The sequence below is a fragment of the Dendrobates tinctorius genome, unplaced genomic scaffold (genome assembly GCF_039654945.1).
Source record: "Dendrobates tinctorius isolate UK_male_01 unplaced genomic scaffold, ASM3965494v1 ptg000206l, whole genome shotgun sequence".
Lineage (NCBI taxonomy): Eukaryota > Metazoa > Chordata > Amphibia > Anura > Dendrobatidae > Dendrobates > Dendrobates tinctorius.
Genome location: NW_027361873.1, coordinates 2,640,952 through 2,664,385, shown reverse-complemented (window position 1 = coordinate 2,664,385; position 23,434 = coordinate 2,640,952). Strand labels below are relative to the sequence as shown.

At 47.6% G+C, this 23,434-nt stretch overlaps 1 protein-coding gene across 3 annotated transcripts in view; it reads right to left on the bottom strand.

Annotated features, from left to right (window-relative positions):
- LOC141057962 (AP-1 complex subunit beta-1-like) overlaps positions 1 to 23,434 on the bottom strand; it is a 72,507-nt gene that overhangs the window by 9,942 nt on the left and 39,131 nt on the right. The window contains exons 10-12 of one of the 3 annotated variants that reach the window (XM_073554092.1): positions 20,004 to 20,090; positions 18,589 to 18,743; positions 16,085 to 16,538 (exon numbers count right to left, since the gene is read on the bottom strand). In XM_073554092.1, the coding sequence (XP_073410193.1) occupies positions 16,464 to 16,538; positions 18,589 to 18,743; positions 20,004 to 20,090 (317 nt within the window). In that variant the 3' untranslated portion in view covers positions 16,085 to 16,463. Of the gene's footprint in view, positions 1 to 16,084; positions 16,539 to 17,266; positions 17,363 to 18,588; positions 18,744 to 20,003; positions 20,091 to 23,434 lie in introns of those variants that run through there. The other 2 variants (XM_073554091.1, XM_073554093.1) reach the window with 2 other exon arrangements.

Genomic DNA, 23,434 nt, shown 5'->3' with positions numbered 1-23,434 from the left:
GCTGATTTAAACACTAATTTTTTCAAGGGGAACACTTTGAGTCCCCAAGACCCTAAGGCAACAGCATTGGGGAGGTGTCCCAAGGCTAAGGGGCTGGGAATGGCGGTAGCAAGCCTCGTGACGGACCGCCAGCCGTATCCAGAATCAAACAAGCTTTTTGTCTGTGGCTGCTCTACTATACACTACCTAAGATAAAAGTTTGGCTCTGTGGGTGAAATTTGTAAGCTGCTTCTATAGTGGCACTCTGCCCCATGCTCTTAGGGTGAAATTTGTAAGCTGCTTCTGTAGGGGTACTCTGCCCCATGATCTGTGGGTGAAATTTTTAAATGGACTGCTGGTAGCAAGCCTCGCGGCAGACCGCCAGCTCGATCCAAGTTCACAGGGCAGCCACTAGGAATTTTGGGGCCCCATACTGGCAAAATTTTCAGGCCCCTTTGAGACTCCGCCCAGGCTCCACCCCAGTTCTGCCTCCACACCCCGAACCTTCCACGGTCCCACCGCCCGCTCTTGAAAAAACATCTTCTGCACCACATCCTCACCAATCTGATATTAACAGTTCCCAGCAGACACCAGATCACATACATAACCAGTAGCTTTTGTTTTGGCCAATAGAATTTTTAAGCCGCCACCACGACAAGGTATACTCTTTTGGCCGGGCCCTACTCTACTCTAACCTATTAAACATTTCTTAAAATATCCAATACTGTTTTTAGGTTTATATTTATTTATTTTTCTATAATAGAATGAGTCACATATATTTTTAGAATGACTATTAATACCACATACAAGGGACAAAAACAGTCACACTATGACCAGACCATATATTACCACCACATAGTTACCGAATAATACCACATACAAGGAACAAATATCTCCATACCCTGACCAGATCACATATTATCATCACATAGTGACCAAATAATACCTCAAACAGGGAGAAATACCGCTACACCATAACCAGATCATATACTACCACCACATTGTGACCGAATACTACAATACTGATCATTAAGGGTGTGCGCACAAGCTGCGGATTCTGCTGCGGATCCGCAGTGGATTTGGCCCGCAGCAGGTTTTGCTATGGTGTACAGTACCATTAAACGTATGGAAAAAAAATGCAGTACTGTAGGAGCCCCCCCACAGCCTCCCTACATGCAGCATGAGCCCCACACAGCCTCTCCATATGCAGCATGAGCCCCCACACATCCTCCCTATATGCAGCACGAGCCCTACAGAGCCTCTCCAAATGCAGCATGAACTCAACACAGGCTCCCCATGTCCAGCATGAGAGCCCCACACAGACTCCCTATATGCAGAATGAGCCCCACACAGCCACCCCATATGCGGCATGAGCCCTAAACAGCCTCCTCAATATGCAGCAAGAGACCCACAGAGCCTCCCTATATACAACATCCCCTTTATATCTTTTGAACCCCAATACAGCCCCTTCTATATATAGTATAAGACCCCCCACAACCCCTTATGTACTGTAGGAGCCCCCCCACAGCCTACCTACATGCAGCATGAGTCCCCACACAGCGTCCCCATATGCAGCATGATGAGCCTCTCCATATGCAGCATGAACTCAACACAGGCTCCCCATGTCCAGCATGAACCCCACACAGCCTCCCCATGTCCAGCATGAGAGCCCCACACAGCCTCCCTATATGCAGAATGAGCCCCACACAGCCTCCCCATATGCGGCATGAGCCCTAAACAGCCTCTTCAATATGCATCATGAGACCCACAGAGCTTCCCTATATACAACATGAGCCCTACACAGCTTCCCCATATGCAGCAGGAGCCCCACACAGCTTCCCCATATACTGCATGAGCCTCAGATTCCCTAAATACTGCATGAACCCCACACAGCCTCCCATATCCTGCATGAGCTCCACACAGCCTCTCCATATCCAAGAATGAGCCCCATCACAGCCTCCTCATATACAGTACATTATGAGCCCCACACAGCCTTCATATATACTACATGAGCCCCACACAGCCTCCCTATGTCCAGCATGACTGACTGCAGTACACAGCTGACGCAATGAAATGACGTCAGTTGTGTCACTCACTGATTGGTGGAGGAAGTGGCCGGAGGCCCCTCCTCCATCAATGAAATCAGCGCAGATGGAGACAGCGAGTGGGCTGGTGTGGGAGTGCACATGGGCCACTGTTTTCCAGCCCCTTGGCTGTCTCATCCGGCCCGCGGGCCGCGCTTTGCCCAGGTCTGCATTAGAAGCGGTCCTCTTGTCCCAAGCAAATAAGAGGGCCAGCTGAAGGAGACGAGTATGGAACTGGGCAAAGGGCACAGCCTCCATGGCGGCAATCAACTTCCCCAGAACGTTCATGCAGAGCCGTAGGGGATGTGGAGATGGGCGTTTTAGAGCACGGATTTCCTGGCACAGAGAGAAAGACTTTGGCTTGGACTGTGTTGAACCTCATGCCCAGAAACACCAGGCGCTGAGCTGCGGTCAGGGAGGACTTCTCCCTGTTGACTATCCAGCCAAGATGGATAAGTGTCCAGGGCAATCTGGACAAGAGTCTCAAAAATATAGCCCCTTGATCAAAAGATCGTCCAAATAAGGAATTATGAGTATCCCCTTGGAACGAAGGATGGCCATGACTGGTACCATGTCCTTCGTGGATACTCTAGGGACAGAGGCCAGGCCAAAGGAATGTGAAGATAAGCATCCTGAATGTTCACAGAGCAGAAAAATTCCCCTGGCTCGATGGAGGCGATTAGCGAACTCAGGGACTCCATCCTGAAAAGACGGTTCCGAACATGACAAATCAATCACTTGAGGTCCAGAATAAGACGGAGAGACCGGTCTTTCTTCGGGACTACGAAGAGATTGGAGTAAAACCCTGAAAAACATTCATGCAATGGAACGGGTAAAATTACTTCTGTCCGATTCTCGGCGGACGAGACTGGAATAAACATCTTCCTGGGACAGAAGAAAAGTAGATCTTGTAGTCCGAAATCACGATCTCTCTGACCCAGGCTATAACCACAGACAACTAGGCCTCCTGGAAAAGGAGTTGGCCTCCCACCCTGGAGAGACTCCTGAGGGGGAAACCCATCACGTCAAGGATAGTCTGTTGACGTGAGACCCTGAAGGCTTGGAGGAGCGACCCTTCGGATGCCAGTGGATAGCTTCTTTGAAGGATGGCTTCCTCCTCTCCCTTTGAGCGGGAGAGCGGTCCTGATGGGAGGAGATCACTGAAGGAGGAAAAGGCCGAAAGGGACGAAACTGAAGCATTTTGTCAGGAACACTGCACTGCACTTGCTCACTGAGCCAGTGTGCGTGTCCTGAGTAGAACAAACTCGGTTCAAAGATACCTGTGGAGCGGGGCGGCAGCGGTGAAGATGCGTGCTTCAGGCAAACAGGACCTGAAGCACGTGAGTTCTGGGGGAGTGTCTGGGGGGCAGAGACAAGCCACGGAGCTCCGGAGACCGATGCTTGGGCTAGAGATGCCCAGAGAGTAGTCGGGCAGGTGCGGGTCTAAGCCAGGAGATGGCACGGTACAGGAGGGGCAAGACAGGGACATAGTCACAAAGCAGAGTCTGCCTGGTAACCTGAGATAGCAGCGCGGTACAGTCAGGAGCAATGGAATGGAAGGTCAGGGACAGGCAAAGGTCATAACAGAGAGGCAAAGCAAGTAGTGTCAGGCAACAATATCAGAAACAGAAATGGACCAGGTCATACACGAGCAAACATACACAGGCAGACAGTATCCACAGATATACAGGGGTCAGGAACTAAGCCGAGGTCAAAAGTATCACGGACAACGGACAGAGCCCAAATAAGGCTATTTAAAGCCCTCCCAGAACCAAAGGGAGGCCAAAGGTATTAACCCCTGCAGCACTAAACCAAAATTCACATACAGACCATGAAAGTACCCCCCTCTTAATGGGGGCCCACTGGAGCCCCAGGCTTCTCAGGATATCTGGCATGAAACACCCAAACCAGATGATCAGAGTATACAGACTGGGCCAAGACCCAAGACTGATCCTCTGGACCATACCCCTTCAAGTGTACCAGATACTGCAAGGTGCGGCGTACCAGACGAGAATCCACAATGTGTCCGACCTCATATTCCATGTGACCCTCCACCCACACCGGGGGAACAGCCGACACAGAACCCTCCTCAACAGATCCCAAAGGTTTTAAAAGGGATTTGTGGAACACATTGGAAATCTTAAATGAGGCTGGGAGACGTGACCTTACAGGATTGACTATCTCCACAATTTCGTATGGACCAATTAATTTTGGCCCCAATTTGGCTGATGGAACCTTGAGCTTAATATTCCGCGTGGAGAGCCAAACCTTCTCCCCAAACTGAAAAGTATGACTCGAGACCCTCTTTTTGTCTGCAAAAAACATACCTCCCCTGAGACTTGGAGATGTTACGACAAACCTTAGCCCACCAATATTTTAAATGCTGTACATACTCCTTCGCCCCAGGACAACCAGAATCCAAATGGGAAAATTGCCCAAACTGTGGATTAAATTCATAGTACAATGCTTTATCATCATATCGCCGAAAAAAATAGAATTAGACTTACCGGTAATTCGGTTTCTAGGAACCTTCCACGACAGCCACCTTGGAGGTTGTCTCCCCGCCCTAATGGGGGACAGGAACACAAAGAGGTTAAATAACCCTCCCCTTCCTGCTACCTCAGTGTTTATTCTGACATACTAGCATGAATAGTTACCGCCAGTAGAGAAGGAATCATCAGGTAAATACATCATATAGGGAGGGAAATTAGTGCTGTCGTGGAAGGTTCCTAGAAACCGAATTACCGGTAAGTCGAATTCTATTTTCTCTAGTCACCTTCCACGACAGCCACCTTGGAGTCATGCCAACGTTAATTTTTTTAGGGAGGGACTACGGCTTGCAAGACGCGTCTGCCGAACGTCAGATCCCTATTGAAGTCCAGTCTATAATGTCTGGTAAAGGTGTGCACAGAGGACCAGGTGGCAGCTCTGCATATCTGCTCTGAAGACGTATTTCCTCTTGCTGCCCAGGACGTAGCGACTGATCGAGTGGAGTGGGCTTTTAACGACTCCAGCGGAGATAGATGTCTTGAAGAGTATGCCAGGGAGATGGACTGCTTGATCCAACCCGCTATCGTGCTCTTTGCTGCCTTCTTCCCTTTGTTTCTTCCCGAATACTGAAGGAACAGGTTCTGATCAATTCTCCAATCCTTGGTTGCTTCGAGGTAGCGGAGAACCACCCTGCGAACGTCCAGGGTATGAAACCTTCCCTCTTTCGGATTAGAAGTATTTGCGCAAAATGAGGGCAACACGATATCCTGGCTTCTATGAAAATCTGACACCACCTTGGGCAAAAAGGAGGGGTCTAGACGCAGTACTATACTGTCAGAATTGAGTAGGAGGTAAGGTTCCTGTACTGATAGGGCCTGTAACTCCCCCACCCGTCTAGCCGATGTGATTGCTACCAGAAATACAGTTTTGAGTGTAAGAACCTTCAATGAGATTTCTGACAGGGGCTCAAACGGGGCCTGTGTCAAGCTATTGAGTACTAAATTAAGAACCCAGGGGGGAACCCGATCAGGGACTGAAGGGCGAATCCTGCCTGCCGCTACCATGAACCGCTTGATCAAGCGGTGTCTAGCTAGGTCTTGATCAAAGAAAGAGCTAAGGGCAGATACCTGTACTTTTAACATACTTGGAGTAAGCCCTAATTCTAAGCCCTTCTGCAGGAAATCCAGTATTTGGGCAATATTTGGATGAAAGGGGTCAGGGGCCCCCGGGAGGCACCAGGAGCAAAACCTCTTCCATATCTTGCCATAAATTGCGTTCGTCACCGGCTTTCTGCTTTTTTGAAGGGTCCGAATCACCTCGTCCGACAACCCTTTAGCCTTTAGAATATTGGCTTCAATAACCAAGCTGCTAGACGCAGCCTGGTCGGGTTCGGGTGAAGCAAGGGACCCTGAAACAGGAGGTCGGAGTTTTGGGGTAGGAGCAAGGGACCCTCTTGGGCCATGTCCAGCAGAGCGCTGTACCAGCTTCGTCCTGGCCACATGGGAGCCACCAGGATCGTTGTGACTCCGTCTGCTCTGATCTTCTGTAATGTTCTTGCCAGCATCGGGATTGGGGGAAAGGCGCAGGCCAGTCTGAAGATCCATGGATGGGCAAACGCATCTGTCCCCCGGGCTCCATACGTGGGACTGAGGGAAAAAAAGGTCGCCACCTTTGCATTCAGCGCATTCGCGAACAGGTCGACTTCTGGGTTTCCCCATCTTGAGACTAGGTTCTGGAAGACCTCTTGGTTCAGACACCATTCCCCTGGATGGACGTCTTTCCTGCTCAGGAAGTCTGCCTGGATGTTTTCCGACCCCTTCAGATGTACTGCGGAAACGGATAATAGGTTCATTCTTTAGACTGGCGTACCTTGTGCCCCCCTGGTGCCTGAGATACGCTACTGTGGTCACGTTGTAGGAGTATATCCGAACATGATGGTTTTTGACTAGGGCTGATGCGGCTTTCAACGACTCTTCTACTGCTGTCAATTCTCTTAGGTTTGACGATCCAGATCTTATGTTCTGGGGCCATTGCCCCTGAAAGTATGAGTCTTCGATCACCGCCCCCCAGCCTCTCAGGCTGGCATCGGTACATAGTACCTTTAGAGGAAGCTGATCCCAACTTATTCCTCGCCTCAGATACCGGTAATTCAGCCACCACCAAAGGCTTGTTTTTATATGTCCTGGAAGCGGGATTCTTTTTGATAGGTTGTTTGAATACCTCTTTGCGTTCATCAGGACATATGATTGGAGGACTCGCGTATGAGCTTGTGCCCAAGATACCGCCTGAATGCACGCCGTCAGAGAACCCAGGATGGACATGGCGTCCCTTAGTGTTGGCGCCTTCTGGTTTCTGAACCGGATTACTTTCTGCCGAAGGTCTCTTTGCCGATCTTCGGGGAGAAAGGAGGTTCTTTCTTCTGAATCCAAGAGGATTCCCAGGAGTTTTCTCCTTGGAGAAGGATAGAGGGCCGACTTCTGGAGATTCGGTATCCACCCCAAGCCCTCGAGTATCTGTAGGGTCCTTGATACGTCTTGGTTCAGCCGGACTACCGATGGTGCGATGATCAGCAGATCGTCTAGATACGGCACAATACATATTCCTTGAAGCCGGATAGAGATGACTGCTTCCCTCATTATCTTCGTGAATACCCTTGGTGCTGGGGATACCCCAAACGGCAGGGCGTTGAACTGGAGGTGGCGGATTTCTTGGCCGTGGAAGATCGCGAACCTCAGGAACTTTTGGTGGTCTGGATGAATGGGGACGTGGTAATACGCATCCCTCAGATCTATCATGGCCATTTGCCAGTTTTGCCCAATCAGTGGAATCGCCGACTTCACTGATTCCATTTTGAACCTTCGGTACTTGATGAAGTGGTTCAGGGGCTTCAGATTTATTATGAGCCTGTGTTTTCCTAAAGGTTTTTTTTAACAGGAACAGGCGAGAATAATGCCCCCTGCCCTCCTCTTGCGGAGGCACATATGAGACCACTTCTTCTCGTAGGAGTTCTTCTATCTGACGCCACAATATTCTCTGTAGACTTGGGGACTGTGTTGGAGTAATTCTTAGGGCGTGTGGGGGAGGGTGCTCGAACTCCAGCTTCAGCCCAAATTGTACAGTGTGCAGGACCCACTGGTTTGAAGTCGTGGCCTGCCATTGGGCGAGAAACTGTGTGAGTCGACCCCCGACCCGGGAATCACTGTTTCTCCGGGGGCTGCGGCTGTTGGGGCACAAGGATGTTTCTCCCTTTCCCCCCTTTCGGGTAGCTCCATCAACCCGTCTTGCCCTTTCCTCTGAATGCCCTTGGGGAGGTCTGCTCTCTTGAGGGACGAAAAAAACGTCTTTTGGTGGATTTCTGTTCTGGCAGCGACTTATTCTTGTCTGAGGCCTTCTCTAGGATGTCCTCTAGGACCGGACCAAACACATGGTGTCCCTGGAAGGGGATAGCACACAGCTTCGTCTTGGAGGTGATATCACCCCCCCCCCATGATTTTAGCCACAAGGCTCTCCTGGCCGAATTTGAAAGGACAAGGGACCTTGCTGCCACCCGTACCGTCTCTCCTGAGGCATCCGCTAAATATCCCGTTGCCTTCTGGAGAATTGATAGGGAGTCTAGGATTTCCTCTCTTGGAGTACCCCCCGATAGGTGGTCTTCCAACGTGCGTAGCCAGAAAAACAAAGATCTGGCTACACAGGTGGATGCAATATTCGCCTTGAGCAGGTTCGTGGAGGCCTCCCAGGACTTTTTAAGATGGCTCTCTATTTTCCGATCCATCGGATCCTTTAATTGGGAAGCATCCTCAAAGGGTAAGGACTTTTTTTAGTGACCTTAGACACCTGGACGTCTATTTTAGGGATCTCCCATATAGAACTATCACCCTCTAGGGGGAACCAATTTTTAAGCTCAGAGGGCACAGTGAGCGCCTTCTCGGGGGAGGACCACTCCTGAGCTATTAAATCCTGTATGACCTCATGAACCGGGAACCCTTTTCTACCTTTGGGTTTCAACCCTCCAAACATCTCATCCTGGGCTGAGAGTTTAACCTCTTCCTCCTCTAATCCCATGGTGTTTCTCACCATGGATACTAACTCCTCCATATCCTCTGAGGAAAAATAATATTTTTTCGCATCATGACTGGATGTGGACGTTGAGCCCTCATTTTCCCAGATATCCTCCGATCCGGAGGAACGGACCTCTCCTGAGTCCGAGTCAGCTTCCACAGGTGCTCTTTTTCTTTTTTTTGGGGCAAGGCCCTGGGCTGCGGGGGTCTGGGCTGCTATGGAGGACTGCACCTCCTGTCTGATGAGAGTCTTTATGCTGTCAAACAGGGAGGGTTGCTCGGTACGCAGGATATTTTGCGTACAGGCTTGGCATAACTTCTTCCTGTAGTCAGAAGGAAACCTGGCACCACAAATACCACACTTGCGAGGATTTTTAGGGACCGAGGCCTTGTCTTCCTGCAAGAAGAAGAGAGGCTCGCTCAGATCCGTGCCACCGTAGTTTGACAGAAAAAGGGGACCAGCCCTGCTACTCACTGTAGGAGGGGGAACGCTGGGCTCCGCAGATGCTGCAGTTGAGGGTTTGTCACCATCCATGCTGTACACACCACAGGGGTGGCAAAGTCCCGAGTCACACCGCGGTGGAGACGGGAGCCCCCCGACCTCGGCTGCCCAGCTTCGGTTAGTATCTAGGGCTCCGCTCGCTGGCCACGGCAGCCCCTTGTGACCTCTTCATGCCCCGATAGGGGACAGGAAAAACACTGAGGTAGCAGGAAGGGGAGGGTTATTTAACCTCTTTGTGTTCCTGTCCCCCATTAGGGCGGGGAGACAACCTCCAAGTTGGCTGTCGTGGAAGGTGACTAGAGAAAAGTAGAATACCACGCGATCTAAAAGAAGGATATAAATAAACGTGGTACCGCTGAAAACATCAATCTTATCTCGCAAAAAACAAGCCACCAAATAGCTCCATCACCAGAAAAATAAAAACGTTATAGCTCTCAGAATAAAGCGATGCAAAAATTATTTTTTTCTATAAAAGTTTTTATTGTATAAAAGCGCCAAAACATGAAAAATGATATAAATGAGGTATCGCTGTCATCGAAGTGACCTGAAAAATAAAACTGCTTTATCAATTTTACCACATGCGGAACTGTATAAACGCCCCCCAAAAGAAATTCATGAATTGCTGGTTTTTGTTCATTCTGCCTTCCAAAAATTTGAATAAAAAGCGATAAAAAAATGTCATGAGCCCGAATATGATACCAATAAAAACATCAACTTTTCCTGCAAAAAACAAGACCTCACATGACTCTGTGGGTTAAAATATGGAAAAATTAAAGCTCTCAAAATGAGGTGATGCAAAAACTACTTTTTGCAATAAAAAGCGCCTTTTAGTGTGTGACAGCTGTCAAACAAAAAACAGCTGTAAATAGTAAATCAAACCCCCCTTAGTTAGCGCCCATACGATGGCAAGGCACTCCTTTTCAATAGTGGCATAGGCAACTTCCCGATCCAGTAGTTTCCGACTGGCAAAAGCAACAGGATGTTCTGCACCGGCGGCGTTCACTTGGCTAAGTACTGCCCCAATCCCAAAAGTGGATGCATCTGTCTGCACGAGAAACCTGCGCTTCTAATCAGGGGCAGCCAAGACAGGAGCAGTGATGAAGGCGGTCTTTAATGCTGAAAAGGCATCCTCGCATGCAGTCGTCCATGTCACATTCGTAGGCATGTTCTTGCGGGTCAGGTCGGTTAGGGGCTGTGCCAAGGTGCTGAAATTAGCAACAAATTTTCGATAGTATCCAGCAGTTCCTAAAAATGCAAGTACCTGCTGGGGTCTACACCAGTTGCTAAAGGTTTCCACCTTGACAGGCTCAGGCCTTAGGGTCCCACCCCCTACTCTATGCCCGAGGTACTGCACCTCAGCCATCCCTATTTGGCATTTATCAGGGTGAATGGTCAGTCCTGCAGCAAGGATACAGTCTAGCACTATGCCCAAGTGTTTAAGATGTTCCTCCCAGGTGGTGCTAAAAATGGCAATTTCATCCAAGTAAGCACAGGCCAAGTCCTGACATTGTTGTAACAGTCGATCTATCAGTCTCTGGAAAGTAGCGGGGGCAGTTTTGATCCCAAAGGGCATTCCCAGGAACTCAAAAAGCCCAAATGGAGCAATGAAGGCCAAGCGCTCCCGAGAGTCCTCCATTAGGGGTTTCTGCCCTACCCCTTGCTCTAGTCTAACGTGGTCACAAATTGGGCACTGGCCAGACGATCCAATAGATCATCAACCCTGGGCATGGGGTAAGCATCATTCTTGGTGGCATCATTTAATCATCTGTAATCAACGCAGAATTGTGTTGTACAATCCCTCTTGGGGACCAGGAGAGGCCCAAGAACTGTGAGATGGCTGAATAACTCAGTTGTTTCATCTCCTCCAGTTTGTTCTTTATCATGCCTTGAATAGCCTCTGGAACCCGGTAGGCAGCCTGCTGGATGGGGCGTTGTCCGGGGGTTTCCACATGGTGGCTGGTGAGAGTAGTCTTCCCCAGCCTTGCGGAGAATGCAGCAGCCCTTGGCCTTGTACGGCAAAGATATTGTCCTTTTGTATATCCGATAAATGGGAGCCTAGGGGCATTTGTCCCAGTGATCCTCCCGCTTGTGCAACCTGGAGATCGGGGAGATACTCGGCGGCGGCGGTATTACTGGGGGTAGCAGACAGCTAGAACAGGCAGAGATCGGTCGTGCTAGTCTTTCAGCATGTTAATGTGGACGGTTTTCTGTCGTCAACCACTTGAGTCCAGGTCAATAACGTAGTTAGTGTCATTAATTTTCTTGACAACCTGATAAGGGCCTTCCCACACTGCTTGAAGCTTGATGGCAGGGGAAGCAGTAATCATGAGCACTTGTTGTCCTTCCATAAATTCCTGGGTCCTGGCATTACGGTCATACCAGGTTTTTTGTCTGGACTGGGCTATTCGCTGATGTTCTTTAGCCAAGGTAGCTAGCTGGGCAAGACGGTCTCGGAACTCTAGAACATGGGTAATGATTGGCATTCCGATGTCTGAGATATCTCCCTCCAAATGTTCCTTCAGAAGAGTGAGAGGCTCACGGACCTTTTGGCTAAACAGTGGTTCGAAGGGAGAGTACCCTGTGGACTCTTAGGGAACCTTCCGATAGGCAAAGAGGAGATGTGGCAGGTACTTTTCCCAGTCTTTTTCAACGTCAACAAAAGCCCTCAGCATATTTTTTAGGGTTCCATTAAAGCGTTCACATAGTCCATTGGTCTGCAGGTGGTGCGGATGGCTCGAACACCACAGGTATGCCACAGGGACTGGACCAGATCTGACATGAACTGAGGGCCTTGATCCGATATTTCACTAGGAAACCCTACCCGGGCAAAGATGGTAACAAGGGCCTTGGCCACCTTTACTGCTGTAATACTGGACAGGGCCACAGCTTTAAGGATACCTAGTGGCATAGTCCACCACGGTCAGGATATATTTTTTCCCCGACTGGCTGGGGTGGGACAGAGGACCTATGATGTCGACAGCTACACGTTGAAATGGTTCTTCAATTATGGGCAGGGATTGCAGGGGTACCTTATGTCGAGATCCTGGATGCCGCATTCGCTGGCACACATCGCAGGTGCGGCAATAATGGGCCATCGACTGCGAGATGCCAGGCCAGTAAAAACTTTGGGTGAGTCTCTTTTCAGTCCTTTTCCTCCCTTGATGCCCAGCCAAGAGGATGTCATGGGCCAGTTGGAGTAGCTGTGCCCTATACTTTTGAGGGACAATGAGTTGCCTGGTCGTTGGGTCAGGGTTGCCCTGGTCACTGACCTTTGTTACATGATAATACAGTCCGTTTTCTCGATTGAAGCCATCCCCATTATCTCCCATGTGGCCAGTTTCTGCCTTTCGCCTAAGGGCTGCTAAGTAAGGTAGTGTCACCCTCTATTTCTCTCCTAAACTCCTCTCTGTCCCAAGACTCTCCCAATGTAGTAGCAGCGAACATATCGCTTACCAGCTCTGATGCGGTTCGTGGTGGTTGCTCCCTGGTGAGGTCCGGATGACGTAGTGCTTGAAGGGCCTGTAGTCGGGTGACTGACTCCCACAAATTAGCACTGTAACTCCCCAATGTCGTTCCCAAGGAGGATATCTGCAGGAAGTCCTCCCATAACTCCAATCCAACAGTTTTTCTCCATAACCATAATCCAAACGCAAAGAAGCTCGCTGTATATATTTGCAGGCACCCCCCGCCAAGACAATGGGAATTCCGGGACCCTGGTAAATTGCCTTGGGTCGAACCACACGGGTGTAAGCGATAGTCAGGAATGCCCCCGTGTCTCTAAATCCTGACACTTTGTATCCATCAATTAAGACGTGCTTTTTCTATAAGGAACGCCTGTATAACATCTTCCACAATAAAGGCACTGTCTGCTTCCAGCCATCTCCGACATGCCTGGGACATCTTATGTGCATATATCCTAATCGATCCCCCTGTGGCGCATGGGAGGTCTCGGAACTTGGCCCTATATGAGTCTGGGGTGATAACGTGGTAATCCAGGACAGTCCACTTTATAGTGTTATAATCCCAATTCCGCTGTGAGTCAATGGTTCGGTAAGCCTCCACCATGCTTCCGTTCAGGAGTCCCACTAACAAACGCATCCAGCCAGAGTGGGGCACCTCCATCACAGCACACTGCTGCTCAAAGTCCTTGAAGAACCCCTCCACATCTCCAGAAGCCTCATCAAATGGCTTAAACTCTGTCCGGGTGATCCGTACAGGCTCCCGGATCGCTGGGTTTACACTCCACATTGCGTTACTCCCTCTTTCAAGCTCCATTGCTTCTTGTCTCTGCTGTGCTCGGCAGGTAGCCTCCTCCTTGTTCTCCTGAGACGCCTGGGCCCAGAACCGCCATCTCTTCTTCGTACCACACCAACCACTGGCTTTTTTGTATGGGCTCGTTCTTCAGACATCTGAGAGGTGGCCGGGCTAGCGCTGACCAGTAGGTCAATTAAGGCTTCTTTAGTCAGTCCCTGGAAGCTCAGGTCCAGGTCTCTGGCTCTCTCCTGTAAACTGGATAGTCTAATTTCTGTACTCACTCTGTGGGTGGTTCTCCATTGGGTTACACTCTGTTGATCCCACTGCTGACTCCAGTTGTCACGGGGTCCTTCTCCGGTATCACTCAATCAACAGAGCGAGGGAAGTGTGAACAATCCCAAGACCTTTATTATAGGCAAAATTAGAAGGTCCATAAACAATCGACCACACTGAGGATACAATAGTCCAGAACACGTATGCAGTTCAGTAACAGGATAAAATGTTCCGGGAGATGAGACTCCAAAAATCTAGCAGCCAGAGGATAAAATGGGTCCATCCACTTCCTTTTCTCTCTGACGTGCTTGTTCACACGATGCTCTCCACACAGGAACTGACTTCCCCCCTCCTGTCCCTTCCAGCCCCCTCCCCATGTCCAGGAGTAACCAGACAGGTTGGGGCGGTTCTCAGGCCTCCCATGCCTGACAAAGGTGCCTGGGGGATTTTGACACTACAGGGGGTCATCAAGAGACATAGATGCAGTCAGGCTGCAGATATAGAAGGCAACAAGAAAAACACTATGAAAATCAGTGAAATAGAAATATACACAAAATGATATCCACATAGCATATCACACCATCACAGTGCTCCTTCCCTTCCAAGCTCTGCCATGCGCCCAAACAGTGGTTTAACAGCCACATATGGGGTATCAGCCTACTCAGGACAAATTGCACAACAACTTTTGGGGGTCCAATTACTCCTGTTACCCTTAGCAAAATAAAAAAATTGAGGGCGAAAAGATCATTTTGTGTTTTTTACGGCTCTACATTATAAACTTCTTTGAAGAACTTGGGGGTTCAAAGTGCTAACCCTACATCTACATAAGTTCCTTAGGGGGGGGGTCTACTTTTCAAAATGGTGTCACTTGTGGTGGGTTTCCACTGTTTAGGCACATCAGGGGTTCTCCAAACGCGACATGGCGTCCTCTCTCACTTCCAGCCAATTTTGCATTGAAAAGTAAAACGGCGTTCCTTCCCTACCGAGCTCTGCCATGCGCCCAAACAGTGGTTTACCTGCATATATGGGGCATAAGCGGACTCAGGACAAATTGTACAACTTTTGGGATCCAATTTCTCCTGTTACCCTTGGTAAAATAAAACAAATTGGATCTGAAGTAAATTTTTTGTGAAAAAAGGTTAAATGTTCATTTTTTTTTTTTTAAACATTCCAAAAATTCCTGTGAAGCACCTGAAGGGTTAATAAACTTCTTGAATGTGGTTTTGAGCACCTTTAGGGGTACAGTTTTTAGAATGGTGTCACTTTTGGGTATTTTCTATCATATAGACCCCTCAATGTGACTTCAAATGTGATGTGGTCCCTAAAACAAAATGGTGTTGTAAAAATGAGAAATCGCTGTTTTTAGTTTTAACCCTTATACCTTCCTAATAAAAAAAAAATTTGGGTTCCAAAATTGTGCTGATATAAAGTAGACATGTGAGAAATGTTATTTATTAACTATTTTGTGTGACATATTTCTCTGTTTTAAGAGCATGAAAATTCAAAGTCGAAAAATGCGAAATTTTCACCAAATTTCCATTTTTTTCACAAATCGCAAGTCATATCGAAGAAATTTTACCACTATCATGAATCACTGGGATCCATGGAAGCGTTTCAGAGTTATTACCCCATAAAGGGACAGAGGTCAGAATTGTAAAAACTGGCTTGGTCATTAACATGCAAACCACCCTTTGGGGTAAATGGAATCTGTCATGTCCTTTTTAGCATATAAACTGTCACCAGTGCATTGCAATGTGCATCACTAACACATTTTTTAATTAAAAACGGTGTAATCACGTGGAAAAAGCACTTTATATAGTTTAGGGCGTACCTGCTCATTTTGTCGCCGCCTACACAATTAGAATGATGAGGTTGTGCTGTCATCACTCAAATACAATTTGAAAATCCCTCACTTGCGCAGTGTTGATCGGGGAGCTGCAGATGTGCCATGACTGCCACAGTCAGTGGAGCTAGGTACTACACACAGCTTCAGTGCGCCAGTGTGGGGTTGGAGCCTCTCGTCACTGAGCATGCGCAGCTCCACGATCGACATTGCACAAGCGTGGGATTTTCAAACTGTGTTTGAGCGATATCGGCGCAACCCCAAGAAAATCATTCAAATTGCATGGGCGGTGACACTGTGACTGAACCCAATGAAGCACACCCCTAAATGAGCAGATACGATATAACTATATAAAGTGCTTTATCCTAATGATTAGACCGCCGTTTTTATTTAAAAAAACGTGTCAGTGATGCACATTGCAACGCACTGGGGACAGTTTACATGCTACAAAGGACATGACAGGTTCCTTTTAAGGTCAAAATTGGCTCCATCACTAAGAGGTTAAACAATAGGTCATTTTCTAATGATAAATTCCCTTTAACACCTCCAGTACATACAGTACATAGGAATGTTTCACTGGAGAATAAATCATAAAAGGTGAGGCTCACACATATCAAAGTTTTTATTATATACATTTATATCCAAGTTCTTTATTGTTTAAATTAACTGGATCCAGCAGAACCAATACAGCATCTACCATAAAAAAGGGTAGGGTCTACCCACATGTTCACAGCAGTAGTGAACAGTTTAACCCCTGTGCCATCCACGTGATAGCAAAGGGTTTAAAAATGAAGGCAGAAATAGGAGCAACTTTGGGAGTAAGAGAATAAAATCAACACTATTCATTATTTGGTCCATGTTCATTTATCCCGATTAGAAAAGTAGCAGACTCATGCGCACAAAGCCTCTTTTCTCATAAGCCCAGCCTTCATACAGGAAGGATGGTGATCGTCATACAGCTGGGTACAGAGGAAAGCTCAGTTCTTTAGCACTATTTCAAAGACTTGGGAGATGAATGGTGATACTTCAGGTGCACGACACTTTAAAGATAGCGGTTAACAGAAAAATTTCAGACAATTAACCCTGCACAGTACTCAGAATCCAAATAACTATAAAACACATCACCAAGTCAAGCATGTTGGAAGATTTCACCTCTGAATAATGCAAAATTGGAAATGCAAGTTGTAACTAAAGCTTAATACTAGAATCATAAGTAATGTTTCTACAAAGTGAAAGGGGTTGTAGGCCACAGCATATTAATGGCCTATCCCTAGGATAAGTTACCAGTATTATTATTTATTTATCTGATTGGTATCAGAATAGAAGTTGTTCTGTAATACCAGCAGAGACTTGAAACAACGGATCAGTGGGGGAGATGCTTGTCGGATCCCCACAGAGCTAATATTGATGATCAAGCCGGGGGAAATAAAAAAAATCATCAATCTGTTGGGAGCGGACAACCCCTTTAAGACTAGATTTATGTTGTACTGTTTTATACAAGATCTGCAAAAAAACAAAAAAATCTCTCACCAACTACATTACATTTACATGAGTAGAAAACCTGTGTTAATTAACGACACAGCAAGTTGGTGGCTGCTTGTTTGTTACTTTTACATGTAGCAATCATCCGCAACTATTCATCCCCATACAGTTTCATTATTGTCGGCAGCACAGCTCAGTCTACACGTGGGGATGTGTAGCCAATAATGAATGTAAAAGATGCCATAAAGCGACATAAGCATTTCCTTGCTTGACGACTCACACGTTTAAATGGTGCAATGATTTGTCACCATCATCAGTTTATGTAAATGGAAACTTTGCATATTAAAAATTTTCCGCCAACATCTCCATAGTTGGCCAGATTTTTGGAAGTGTGCTAGTAAGAACTGGGACGAAAAGAAAAATTACAAATACAATCCTGCTATTACCTGTAAAGCCTAATAAACTCAGACATCCGAAAAACAAGGTCTTCGTACGAGGTTGCCAAGTTTGGGTCGGGAGACCTTCAACCAGTCCGACTTCATGGTCTTTAACAGATGGCTGAATTCAGCTTAAAAGGTGTTTTCCAAAGAACAAAGTACTGTATGTTTTAATTATTAGATCTTGGACTAATAAAAAGTTCCACAATTGGATGTGTTAAAATAATTGTTCCTGTGCTGAGATTCTTATAAATGTGCCCCTGCTGTGTACTGTGTAATGGCTGTGTCTGACCACGCAGGAATATGGTCTGATCATACCACAAAACCTGGGCAGGACGGAGTGCAAAAGATTATACAGACATCATGGGACCAGAGCGTATTTTTTCTGTCAGGTAAAGCTTTTGCTGCCTGTTTTTAAACAAGTTTCAGCTTACAGAAACAATCAGCTGTGATCCCGTGCTGTACTGTCTGTATACTCTTTTGCTTTCTCCGCTGCCCAGGAGCTGTGGTATGATCAGACCATGTTCCTGTACGGTCAGACACAGCCATTACACAGAACACAGCAGGGCCTCATTTATAACATTATGTCATCACAGGAAAATTATTTTAACACATCCAATTGTGGAAATTATTATTCCAAGATCTATTGATTAAATTGTACTTTGTTTGTAGGACAACACCTTTAAGGCTATATTCACACTTCTATAGTTCTTTCCAGCTTTTGCTTTATAAAAGAGAAAATTGTACAGTTTTCACTGGAAACCATATTAATGCATGAGACCCGATCCCTTCCATTTGTAAAGTAAAGCGAATGCAGCTATCCTTTCTTAGCTTAGCCATATTTTTTGGCTGCACTTATCACTAAAAGGAATATATGGCAGGTTAATTGGTGTTTAGTCTATGGCTAACAACGCATGGGCGCATTCAGAGCCATTATAACCATGTACAGTAAAGCCTTCCAGGGCTGACTAATAGAACGTACTTACTGCCCTTATAGGAAGAGCGCTCCCATCCACACTCATGCTATGAAAATATTTCATAACACCAGATATAAGGAGCCAGGAAACAGACCTTTGGTTTTCACATAGAAGGGAAGGCTGATGTAAGGCAATGAAACAACTTATCGGACTCTAAATCAATGACAGAAGCAGACAGAGACGGGACAGGTGTAGCAGGTACTTACTGCACAGCTGGGACTTCCAGGCTGCAGCCGCAGTTCTGCCAGCACCCAGATGCCATTTGTGAGCTTTATAGACTGGTACAACATGTCCTGACCGTCCACTGTACGCCGAGCCACTGTGTAGACATTGCTGGCCTGCAGCTTGGTGCTGACCGCATCTGGGAAATTAACAGCTCAGCATTAAACTTACACGCTAGAAAACTAGAACCTAGGAGCAATCTTACCAATAATAAAGTATGAGCTGACAGCAATGTCATCACTATTATGTACAATTAATAGTCACAATTAAAATGTTATACACCTTAGAACACACTGGACAATCGCATGCACCAAGTTGAAGCCGAAAAAGTGGAAAAAAACTATACTATGATTACAATGAATGATGTGGTGCAGACACAATAATGTGCGAAACAGAATCTCTCATTACTTTGCCAGCCCCATCTAATTGGCAGCTAGAACGCCTGATCGTAATCAGGGACAGTCTCCCACCAGTACAGAGATGGTAGCGGAGTACAGAGGCAGGAGGGACTGGGGAAGGGGCTTTTCCCCATCAATTCTGCTACATCTGGATTTCGGCTTGGCTCATGCGAGGCTCTCCTGCTCCCCGGCAGCCATGTGGTTCTGGGCTACAAGACACTAGTGATGAGTGAACATACTCGGATAAGGTGTAAGGCAAGTTTCACAATAACGTTCGGCAGAGCTGCGTAATTACTCCGTGAAGCTCCACCCACTGCCGCACCTCCTCCATTCAGCTCCGCCTACATCTGCCTGTGTACCTATCTTTAGCATTGGGTATGCAGGCCATGCCGATGTATGCGGATGCGTCCACATGCATCGTTTTGACGCTGCGGCGTACACATCATGTTGCATTTTTCTGCGGTCGCCGCAGCTTCAAAGCGACGCATGTGGACGGATCCGCATACATCGGCATGGCCTGCATACCCAATGCTAAAGATAGGTATGCAGGCCGCATGCAGATGTAGGCAGAGCTTCACGGAGGAGGTGCGGCAGAGGGAAGAGCTTCACGGAGGAAGTCTGCAGCTCTCCCGAACGCTAGTGTGAAACTAGCCTTACCCGAGCTTGCTCGTGTGCTAATAGAGCATCTTCGCAGTTCTCGAATAATATGTTCGATTTGTCGTGGCTGTTCACAACAGCCGCAACACATGCAGGGATTTCATGTTGGCCAATCCCTGTATGTAACAGCCACCGCGACTCGAACACAGTATTACAGCATGCCGAAGACACTCTAGTAGCACACGAGTATGCACTGATAACACCTTATCCGAGCACTCTCCTCATCACTACTAGACACACATTGCGGCATAGTTTTAGTATTGCAATCTAGTATCTGTATAGCAGTCTGTGGGGCCATAACTCACGTGACACTGGTTTTTACGTTATTTCCTTGCAAAACATACCTGGACTTGGAGGGCAGTCTCTGATCTGGAACTGAGCCTCATTCTCATTGGGGATGTCCTTCCATGTGGCCAAAAACATCTGTCGCTCTGTTCAGGAAAGTAAATGGAAATGTATTTTTTTTGTCCTCTCCATGATAACACACAAAGGTTTTCCATCTTTGGAGACAATTTTTAATTTTTTTTTTTTTTTACTTAAAATGCATGTATTTAAGGCTAATAATAATTGGGTTTCGTTACAAATTTTGCACAGTTTGGCTTTTACAGGCTCATTCAACTGTAATGTAGTCTGTGGACATAAATCAGATGAGAGGGCAGAAAAAAAAAAAAGGGACTTTTGTGTACTCACCGTAAAATCCTTTTCTCCGAGCCAATCATTGGGGGACACAGACAGTGGGTGTTATGCTGCTTGCCACTAGGAGGACACTAAGTAAACACAGGAAAAAGTTAACTCCTCCCCTGCAGTATACACCTTCTCCCTGGCTGGGAATTCCCCAGTTCGGTGAAAAAAGCAGTAGGAGCATTAAACGAATGACAATCATAACTCTGTCAAAACCTAAAAATGCTACAGTGAGCCAATAGGCCAAACAGGGTGGGTGCTGTGTCCCCCAGTGATTGGCTCGCAGAAAAGGATTTTACGGTTAGTACACAAAAATCCTTATTTCTCCTACGCCTCATTGGGGGACACAGACAGTGGGATGTCCTAAAGCAGTCCCTGGGTGGGGAGCATACAACTGCTAATACCCCATGTACCACTGGCTTAACACTGTGGTACTGCCGATTGCAGGATGCGTCTGCCAAGAGCTGCATCCGCAGAGGCCTGAGGATGAATTTGGTAATGTTTTGTAAAGGTATGCAGGCTGGACTAAGTCGCAGCGTTGAAGACCTGTTCTGCCGACGCCTGGTGCCGAATGGCCCAAGAGGCGTCCACTGAGCGGATAGAATGCGCCTGAATCCTTGCAGGGACAGGTGTGTCCCGGACACGGTAGGATTCCTGAATATCCAAGCAAATCCACCTGGCTAGCGTGGTTTTTGAAACGGCTAGACCCTTCCTATGCCCCTGTGGAAGTACGAACAGGGCATCTGACTTGTGGAAGGGAGCCGTCCGCGAGATGTACCATCTCAGAGCCCTGACTGGAGCCGGACAGAAGGAAGGCCAAACAATCTCTTCATTGAGATGAAAAGAAGACCAGACTTTGGACAGGAAAGTCAGGGATGTCCTGAGAGCTGCCTCGTCCTGATGAAAATTCAGGAACGAAGGACGGCAGGACAGGGCCGCCAATTCAGAATCTTGTGTAATTGCCGCAATTGCCGCTAGAAAGACCACCTTGCAAGAGAGAATAGCTAGTGGTACGTCCTGCAGTGGTTCGAAAAAAGCCTCCTGTAAGGCTACGAGAACCAAGTTAAAGTCCCATGATTCCAATGGCCCTTAAAGTATAGAGGCGCCACCTGGGAGACTCTGTGAATGAATGTCTTCATCTGAAGTCCGGTGGCAATTTTGCAATGGAATAGAACTGAAAAGGCTAAAATCTGGCCCTTGAGCGAGCTAAGCGCGAGACCTGACGATAATCCGGATTGTAGAAATTCCAATAAGGAAAGAATAGAAAACACAAGAGGGAATCGACCATGATCCTTGCACCACGAGAAGAAGGTTCTCCAGGTGCGGTGATAAGTGCGCATGGACACGGGTTTCCTAACATTAATCATGGTCGAGATCACATCGGGAGAAAAAAACAGCCTGTGCTAAAAACCAGGATTCAACAGTCACGCCGTCAAAGACAGGAGTTCTGGTGGTAAATTGGGCCCTGTGAGAGAGATCCATGCGATCTGGAAGTCGCCAGGGAACGCCGGCGACTAGTTGTGCTAGTTCTGCATACGATGGCCGGAGCGACCAATCTGGCGCGACTAGGATCACTGGTATTCCCTCTGCTCTAATTTTCTTGATGACCCTCGGGAGCAAGGGAAGAATGCACAGGAGCCGGAACCGCTGCCACGGTAGAACTAGGGTGTCCGCTCGGATGGCGCATGGATCGCGCAATGAATCGAAGAACCCTGTTTAGTCTTTAGGCCATATTATCCACATGCGGAGTCCCTCAGCGATAGCAGATCTGCTGAAAAAAGCTCTGGACGAAGAGACCACTCTCCTGAGGCAAGGCCTTGGCGACAGAGAAAAACCACCGCCCAAATGTCCACACCCGGGGTGTGGATTGCTGAGAAAGGCGAATGGTTGGTCTCGGCCCAATGGAGGATGTGACTCACTTCGTGCATGTCCATCCTGCTCCGAATACCCCCCTGATGGTTGATATACGCCACAGCCGTGGCATTGTCGGATTGGATCCTGATGAGGTGACCTGCGAGGAGATGGTGGAAACTCAGTAGAGCTAATTTGATCACTGGAATGTCCAAGATGTTGATGGGGAGACGTGACTCTCGAATTAACCAACGACCCTGTGCCGTGTGGTGACGACGAAAAAAAAACGGACACCAGCCTAGGAGACTGGCGTCGATGGTCACCACCGACCATTGTACTGGGAGACTGGGAGAAAGAACTTAACTTAACTCAGGGAGGATTTCAGTGTCTCCAGCTTGGGGGCTCATCTGACCCGCAGGGACAGAGGGAACCGGCGGTCCAGGGAGAACGGGTTCTTGTCACAAGTTAACAGCAACGCATGTTGTAAAGGGCGGAAATAGAGCTGTGCGAATGGGACCGCTCCCATCGCTGCCACCATGTTTCTGAGAACTATCATGCTGAAAACGTATGGAGTGAGAAACCAGTCGGGAAAGAGTCTGCGCTGCCTGTTGTAAGGCTCGGGCCTTTTCTGGAGTGAGAATGACTAACCCGCGGGAAGAGTCCAAGATCAATTCCAAAAAGGAAATCTGCAGGACCGGTGTTGGGGAAAACTTTTCAAAGTTTATCTACCGACCCAGGCAAGAAACATGGATTTTTGTGAGTACTCACCGTAAAATCCTTTTCTCCGAGACGCTCATTGGGGGACACAGATACTGTGGGTGTATGCTTCTGCCGCTAGGAGGCTGACACTAAGTGAATAAAAGAGGTTATCCGCAGTATACACCCTCGCCCCTATTGCGGGCGGAAATCAGTTTGGTGCCAAAGCAGTAGGAAGACAACAAATCAGCCTTAATACAGGTACAACATGTCCAAAGGAAAACACCACTCTTATATCAAATAAGTAAACACATATTCATTTAAATAAGAGCCAAGTGGCTAATAGGGTGGGTGCTGTGTCCCCCAATGAGCGTCTCGGAGAAAAGGATTTTACGGTGCGTACTCACAAAAATCCATGTTTCTCCTTCATCTCATTGGGGAACACAGATTCTGTAGGACGTCCTAAAGCAGTCCCTGGGTGGTAGATTGACTCACCGATCCAAGATACATGCACCTCCTGTTTAAAGGCGCGCCACCGTTGCTTGGA